The sequence below is a fragment of the Beta vulgaris genome, chromosome 1 (genome assembly GCF_026745355.1).
Source record: "Beta vulgaris subsp. vulgaris cultivar EL10 chromosome 1, EL10.2, whole genome shotgun sequence".
NCBI lineage: Eukaryota > Viridiplantae > Streptophyta > Magnoliopsida > Caryophyllales > Amaranthaceae > Beta > Beta vulgaris.
Window position 1 is genome coordinate 29,941,479 of NC_079202.1, and position 8,874 is coordinate 29,950,352.

General features: G+C 36.4%; 1 protein-coding gene across 2 annotated transcripts; it reads right to left on the bottom strand.

The window, feature by feature from the left end:
- Positions 1–1,167: 1,167 nt before the first annotated feature.
- On the bottom strand, positions 1,168–8,576 carry LOC104884538 (aspartic proteinase A1). Of its 2 annotated transcripts, none has more exons than XM_057393003.1 (14): positions 8,416–8,576; positions 6,857–7,253; positions 6,701–6,761; positions 5,259–5,353; positions 5,065–5,177; positions 4,728–4,896; positions 4,596–4,635; positions 4,442–4,506; positions 3,331–3,444; positions 3,135–3,199; positions 2,831–2,987; positions 2,626–2,745; positions 1,986–2,074; positions 1,168–1,471 (listed from the first exon to the last, which is right to left on the bottom strand). In XM_057393003.1, the coding sequence occupies exons 2-14, from the start codon at positions 7,223–7,225 to the stop codon at positions 1,387–1,389; spliced, it is 1,542 nt and encodes a 513-aa protein (XP_057248986.1). In that variant the 5' UTR covers positions 7,226–7,253; positions 8,416–8,576; the 3' UTR covers positions 1,168–1,386. The 2 variants fall into 2 exon arrangements, with proteins under 2 accessions (XP_057248986.1, XP_010667516.1); XM_010669214.4 differs by having other exon boundaries at positions 6,857–7,226; positions 8,416–8,575.
- Positions 8,577–8,874: the final 298 nt, after the last annotated feature.

The window sequence follows — 8,874 nt, forward strand, 5'->3', positions numbered from 1 at the left end:
TTCCAAGGACACTACGCTTGCCCTTGGACCATTCAAACACTCATTAAAGAGATTCAATATTTCCTTCGTCAATTCAAATTGTACACTATTAAACATAGTTTTGGAAAATTCAATCAAGTAGAGGATCTTCTATTAAAAAAAAAAAGGTCACAATAGTTCTGCTGCCCATCGTTGACATATATGTCTAAACTAAAAAAAATTACCTTACTTGATTAGTTAGTATTCTTCCTCGAGAGAAAAATGTCCTAATGGCATGTTTGATTTTAAGCATTTCATTTGAAATGTTGGATTTGGCAAAATAGCATGTTTGGATAATCCAAACATTTGGATTTGGAACTGGCCTAATTCCAACCTATTAAAACTTAAGTCCATATTTGAGCAATTTGAAATCCATTGTCAGAACTTCTCATTTGAAATCCCAAATAACATACCTCTTCATCTTCATTTCTCCTTCTCTCTTCGTTCTCTCTCTCTCTCCATGGGCTTTCTCTCTCCTCAAGCTTTCTCTCTCCTTCTTTACCCCATTTTCTCTCTCTTCTTTTCTTTTTTATTTTGCCGGAATTGTTAGACTTCAATGGTGACTTGCATTTTACCGATTGATAATGATGTTGGTGATAATTGTTCTATATTTTACTGCATTTTTCTACTTTGCATTTTATTCAATTACTCTTAACTCTGCATCGTTTTACAGTCATTCTTCTTTGACCATTTTCATCTTCCTGTGATATTTATGCGTTGGTTATGGCTGTCACTCATTGTAACATTATTCATGTACAAAAAATCAAATTATGCATATTAATTTAATGTAAACTAAATAGATATGTTTTTTTTAGGGGAAAATAGTACGAAACGACACTAGAACCATCATCCAATCCGAAATGGAAGAGGGAAGATGAGAGGAAAGGAGAGTAGAGGATATTTCCGAGTTTAACCACCAATTGGATAAAAATTATATCTTATGTAGCCAATATTTAGATAAAACTACACCTATATTAACATAATCCTGTCAAAAGAAAGAAAAAAACCATTCAGGTTTTGTTAACCACCACGATTGATTTGTTATTGACATAAGAATCTGAAGTTAATAGACAAACACTTCATATTTTCTAATGACTTCCTAAGATGATTGACAAATTCCGACTCCACGAGATAATTCAACATAAAACAAGCAGGAAAACCATCGCACAAGGCAATAAAGATAAAACGTTCCTAATCAGTTCATACTGGCATCATACTTCTCTAGTTCTCTTATATTATTAAACATACGATGATCCTTCAATATTTACACAGCCAAAGTAATTTTAGCAAACATTCACAGAACATTAGCGTATGCGACCTCTATAAAAGGTTAGAAGTTGTATGCTTATAGTGGTATCCAAGCAGGTCTTAAGCAGCTTCTGCAAATCCAACTCTCAAATTTCCATAGTCAAACACAGTGTGGTACCGACCCATGAATATGTCCCCCAGAATCCTGCATACACAATGACAAACATAAGTAATCCCATAAAGTTGCTAATTGATAAAAGAAAAGGTATAAATTTAGTAATAATTTGCAAAAGTGTGCAGGTACATTACAAAGGGATATCTACATGTTCAAGCAAAATTCAATAGCTATAAGAAGCTGGATGAGATTAAGCCCTGTTTTTTCCATTCAAAAACTCCTTCATTTATCTCAACTGAACATATCCATGCCCTGAACAGGCTGTAAACTAAATGCATCTGACCTTATCACTGAACTGAGTTTATGTGAGCTTAGCTTTAGCTCAAAAATAAACGAGTCTAAACTTGTCTCAATATATCTACCCGAGACTGAACATGTCTCATAATATGTTATACATCTAACTTAACGAATCTAAACTTGATTCAGGGTAAAACAAGCAAATCATTAGTGGGATATGACCAATTTAAGGATTTCAGTACCATGCATGGTTTACAAGGTCCAAAATGACCATTTAAATGACAAGAAAGAAAAGAAATGAACATACCAGAGGGGTCCACGAGGAGGAGGCACATCTAAAGCTATGAATCCACTGATGCATTGTGCTGCAGCTCCCTCGCCCACTTTGAGGATGTACTGTCAAGTAAATTCAACCATTCCAGTGTCAAATACAGAGAATATACCACAAGTGCATGAAATTTATGCGATGCTCCATATCTATTCGGAAATCTTTAATCTAAATGCTTCTGTTCTGTTTGTGCCCTTCCAGTGTATAGCACTACCAGATTATAGTTAGCAAAACCAATCTCGTAGAATGGTCAAATTGTAAATATTCATTCCTCGACAGAGACAATGTCATTAACAATTGTAAGCCTTAACAAAAACTGAAGATAGAATTGCGAACTAAGGCTTCTTCAGATCAATTCAAGAGTCCACTATAATTACCTTACAATATGCTTAGTTTTTTTCTTTCAACAGTTGCAAGATCTGGGCTGGGCATCTCAGGGATCAGGCCCATACCAGAAATTAAAGAAAACTCCTCCCCCCCCCCCCCTTCCGGGGGGAGGAGCTTTTGAGATAGGTTGGCCAACCGACTTGCTCAGGAGATTCTCATACACTATGCTTAGTTACTTAAGATATCAATAGTTATTTGTCAAGATAGGATTAGATACCGTAAACTAAAATACCTGTTCAGGAGTGAGATCAAACGTTGTTCCAGCTATAGTGAAGGATATAGATGGCATTGATGAAAGACTACTACAGTCAACAGCAGACTCCCCCATCGGACTAGGAAGGCGCTCGCAGAGCTGCAATGACAGTTACATGCATTTAATAAAAAGATAATAACAAATGTAAAATGATTAAACCAATCATAATTTCAAACTACTTTACCTCGTTAGCATAATTCAGGATACGTTCTTCGGTCTGATTTTGTCTTAGTTGATTTTGCATCCATACCACAGCCATTTCACAAGCTGTACACATGGAATCACGAAGGCCACCAGAAGACTTGTCCACATTGACATCAACCACGCTTTCAATGCCCATACTATAGAGAAGCATACAAGATTATAGATCTCATTAACAGCATGAGTACCAGAAAGAGAGAAGGAAACTAAGTATAAGACTGATCAACTTTTCTTTCACAAAAGAATATGTGTGTGGGGGGAAGACCAGTGAAACAAGAGGAACTAACCTAACATCTCGCTTGCCATCAAAGGTACATAAACCAATTTGGGAACATATTTTCTTGGGTTGAGTCTGTAACATTAATTTCAGAAGGCATTAGCTTGTGGAAAATCAAAAGTAAAGTGAATCGAGCCAACATGATCCTAGACCATCATTGAAACTGTTGTGGTCTAGAAAGTAGCAGTACAGTAGCATTAGCATACCTCTGATAACAACAACTCCAGAATCTGTTTCCCATATTGTGAAACCACCGCCTTACATTCCATACTTGCTACCCCAGAGGCACCAATTGCATGATTGATTTGAGCAACCACAGCCTGGTCATACCATGATCACGTCAGAACGTAAGTAACTAAATTTGACAAGTACCAATATGTCAATTTAGCCATTTAGATACACAATGAACCAGAGGTATCACAAATGAGTTTAAGAATCAGAAAAATCACTTGCAAACTACAACAGCAACTAAACACCAATTACAAAGTCAATGTAGCAGGTTAGCAGCTAAAGTGCAGACTGTATCGAGTTAAATCTGACACATCAAGAAAAATTCATCATGACATTTCCTCCATTTTTGTTAGTTGTAACACAAGTAGCGGGGATGCACGACATTTAAGGAAACCTGTGAGGTAAGAGAGATATATAGAGAGGAAAAAGTTGCCCATGTGCTGAGAAGAGAGAAAGAGAACCCATATTCCCTAAAAATGTTTTATGGCAACTATTTTAAAACATCCAAGATAGGAAAGTATTGCAACTAACATTGGGGGAAGAATAAATAAAAACCAATACTCTATAGGAAATATACTATTAGCTAGAAACTTCCAATAAGTTAACAAAATTAGTTCCAATAAGTTACTAAAATAAGCAGCAAAAATCAGTGAAAAAAGGCCCTACGGGGTCATACGATTCTAGGAACTGCTTAGCAGCTGCAGTGAGTTACCTATCACTGTAGGATGGGATAAAGTGACCAATTACCCCCATCTGGGAGTGACCAAAATCTCACATTAGGTATACTCCCTAATTGATTCTCCTCATTTAAGCATACCCTAAGCAACCATATAAATTTCTTTTATTTTGGATTGGGGGTGGGGGTTGGGGGGGGGGGGGGGAGCCATATAGTTCAATTTGATTTTGACAGGAAACCACATTTCATCATCACCAGAAAATAAGGCAGTGAAATAAGCATTAGATCAAAGACAGACGTTAAAGGAAAAGAAAAATATATTATTTAGAAAAATCGCAAGCAAACATGATTAAGTGGGACACGGTTCAAAGTTGATAGAATAAAGCAATTAGGGAATGACAAATATATACCGTTGGGCCAGCCAACAGAGATGTCCCAGAATCAGCAATCGCAGAACAACCATCAGCACAGTAGCCTGAAAAGTGAAATATTTACTGAAACATTCATTATAAAGCATAATCATATGAATGCACAACAAAAAGTTCAACAAGTGCTTAAAATTACCAGTTGTTTCGCCATCAACTGAGACGTCATCCATATCAAACTGCAATGTCAAAAATTAACACTTAAGGAATTCACAAGATATACAGATGTATGAAATGGCCATTACAACATCAATAGTCTCAAAAGAGCAACCTGCCAATAGCCTTTCTGAGATACAGGAGCCCATGTGTGTTCCCCCTTGTAATGATCAGGATCAACCCCACCAAAAACAATTTCACCCCCTTCTTCCTCATCTGCATTTCGGTTCAGCCAGAAGGAAAATACAGGCTCCTTTACAAGACCCTGGTCAAGCATATTGTACCTAGGTAAAGATAATGCACTACATTAAAGGATTTCTGTAGGTAGATAAAGAAGTTATAATTCAGAAGATGAAACTCTTACTTACTAATACTATGTCTAAGAGATTCTCAAAAAACAAAATCCAATTTGAAACTGAATGTACACAGAAGAATAGCCAACAACATCATACCAAACTGGAACAGCTTTACCAACGGAGATTTCTTGGAAACCAAGCCCAAGAATACCATCAAACTTAGCAGCCACAAATGTGATACTAGGCTCTCTTGTCGCTTCAATAAAATCCTGGCCAGCAAGCACATGACAAGGTAAATGATTGAAACCCAGCGACAAACTACATAACCAAAATCCTCTATCTAAACGTACCTGATTCTCAACAACTAGATCTCCCAATGTAACATGATCTTCACTAAAGTACCCTGAAATAGCTCCGGTACCATAATGAATCTCAGCCCTCTTCCCTGTACCAAGTGATAAATCAGGATACAGAAGAAATATACAGATAGAAAGCAATCTGATTGCCTATAGTCTATAAACAGCAGCTTGGGTGATGATGAAGCATGCATAATTGGATTCACGTTCAGCCCCAAATCTCACAACAAACGTGATTTCAAGCCTATTCCATACAAAAAGACTCATATTCACAGGATCATATTTCCTAGATCATTTCACAATAGATCAAACGGATCCGTTAGGCGTTAACTACTTAAGAATTCCAGCTATAACAGCCTAATGTACAGACAGCTCAGAAATTCAGGCAATATGAAGTGATAAATGTCCGAACATCTGACAGCAGACAGTGTGCATTTGAATCTCAAAAGTGTAACCCTAATGTTACGCAACATAAAAACTTGATTTATTAAAGAACAAATTAAAGATAGTATAAATTATCCCACCAGCAACAAAGATCCTAGAGTTACGTATAAGACCACAAATATGATCTACTCTTTGTTCAAACCAAAAATCATTAGCATCCCACCTTTAGGGTAAGATCACATGAGAATGCTCCTTACATGAGAAATGAAAATGAATGTCAACCACACGATTGGATTAGAGTTACAACACTTGTTCAGTAGATTTATATCCCCCTGAAAAATTGTGATCCAAAAAAAAAAAATCTTTTTTGAATTTCTTTTCCTAATATTCTTTTTTTCGGAATTACATCACTTTTTCATTAAAGTCATATCACTTATTCATAAGAATTATAGCGCGTCAAATTCATTCTCATTTTCTCATGTAAGTATGCATTCTCATATATATATATATATATATATATATATATATATATATATATATATTATAGACGCACACACCCATCCACACCCCACGCCACCACCCCCCGAGCCCGCACGCTCGCACATACACCCACAGCCACCCCCCACCCACACCCGCACGCATGCACCCACACACACCCGCACAAGCCCGCACCCATGCATGCACACACACGCGCACACACCCACCCACGCCCGCCCATGCACCCACCCACCAACGCCCTCACGCCCGCGCGCACACACACATATAATCTTCATTGCCCTCCCAACAGCCAAAATGTTAAAAATATTCAGAGAAGAATTGTCACTACATCCTGTAAGTTGTAATTTCATTATACATCTTCAGAACTTACATGACATTTAATAAATTTCTTATCACAAATGACTAGTGACTAATTACAAAAGCACGAAACTTGATGTATCAAGACTGCAAAATATTATGTCCTGCAAGGAAAGAAGGGAGAAAGGGAGGGAACAAAGAAGAAGAAAGAAAAATAATAGAACTTATGAACTACATTACAAGGAACAGAGACAAACCATTCTTAGTGTATGATTTTGACTTCCTTGCATTGTACTTAGAATGAAAAAGGCAGGCGATCTGGGTAATAATAGGATAGCAATGTATCAATACCAAAACACTCTTGAACGACAAATTTGTGATTCTTTAAACCAATTAGAAACTTTGATACTTACAGAAAAGTAACATTTGGAGGAAGGGACCCATAGGTTAGAACTTCCTGTATCAAATATCACAGTGAATTTCTGTGGAGGAGTACCAACACCTATCTCGCCAAAGTACTGAGCATCCAAATAGTTCTTCAAAGGGACAATATCTGCATCATCATTGCTCGCCAAATTGTTGGCGAGACCGTACCTTTTCATAGGCATTCTAATAGACTCTTCAATAGAGCCATATTGAGTGGTAAGCCGGCTTACTTGGTCCAACTTTTTCTTCTTCAAAGCAACCTTGACCAAGCCATCATTTGAGGCAGACAAGGCCAGGGGTGACAAAAGAAGAACAAGAAAAAAAGACGAAAGCATATTCCTAAAAGCAGTTCCCATCCTGCAAATCACAAACCATGCACACAAACTACATCACATAAGATGACTGCAAGTTTCTAGGGCATGCAGCAACGAAGTATATCACCAATGACGAAAATAAAACTTAGCCACCTTGGTAAAATTGTGACTTCTTTCCTTTAAAGAGCAATTCATCTGAGATGGAACTTGTAATTTAAAAAACTTGTCTTCGATGTTCGAAACTTATTGAACATTGACATAGAACATTGATCGCTTATGCAAATTTTACACAATGCTATTAGAAAAAAGGCCAACCTTCAGATAATTATATTAATAACTGAATCCATGTAACACAGTATGATCACGAATAATCCACTCAAAAACAGAAGTCAATAGCGAGTCACAGAAAGCATGTAAAGTTCACCAATACACCAAACTCCAAAGCAAGTGCAGTCTACCTTCATCATAAATAGAGGGGTAGATGAGGGTGTGCAAGGAGCCCAACAGCACAGGGCCCCCAAAATTATAAAGGCCCCAAAATATATTATTTTGAAAATTTTACTTCATATTTGAAGAAATCACCCTTATTTCCCACCCTTAATAAATTTGTCAATGATTTATCTTTAGATTTTCAACTTTCTATCTTTAGAACTCTAACCTTCCATCTTTATTTTAATAAATTTAGGGACCCAATTTTCATGTTAGAATCGGGGCCCCAAAATCTTCAAGAGAGTCCTGATCATAAATTCAATAAACTCAAAATCCAAAAACCACAATGATTAATCCCAAATTTTAGCCAACTCTAGGGTATCAAAATCGCCTTAATCAGTCATAATATCCTAACAACAACACAAGAAGTATAATTTTTAACGTGCTACGCTGTCTTTGCACTAGTATCAACACTAGAAAAGCTTGATCAGTGTGTAATTTCCATGATCGCCCAAACAAAAAAAAAACACAAACATAAAATTAACTCGAAAGTCAAAACCCTAAATCACAGTATACGATTAAATTTATAAAATCATCATCATCAGCAGCAGCAGCAGCAACAGCAGCATAAGAATACTAAAAGTCAATAAACAACAATATAAACATCAAAATGAACGCATTACAAACAAGAAATCAAAATAAAACCTAAATTAACCAAAATCAAATTACAAATTCAGATAAAACGAAACATAAAAGTTTCATCGATCATATTCATTAATTGATAGAAAAGGGAGGAAACTTACGAGGAAGGAAAAAGCGAAAGTCAAGAGGAGAGAGAAAATGAGGAAAATTCGAAGAGTGTGCTTCAGTTGTAAGTTGCAATTGTGAAACTCAAGCTTTTTTGGGAGGGTTATATTTAGTTGAGAATCGTGGAATAAATTTGGGGGGTTGCGTGTAGATGGTATGGTATGGTATAACTTTGGGAGTGGAGTTGCGTGGAGTGATATGACTGGTGCGAATGAGTATCAAAAAAATGTAAGATAAAAGCTTTTTAATGTTTTTTTCCGAGGAAAAATTGCATTTTCAACCACCATCAGTCATATTTTTTTTTTTTTTTGCGGAACCATCATAGTCATATAAAGTTAATAAATAAATGGAGTAAATAAAAAATGAAAGAAAACTCCCCCTCAAAAACAAAAAAAAAAAAAAAAAAAGAAAACTACCAGTTCAAGGTTTTGCAGTTTTGCTTCTTCTTTGATACT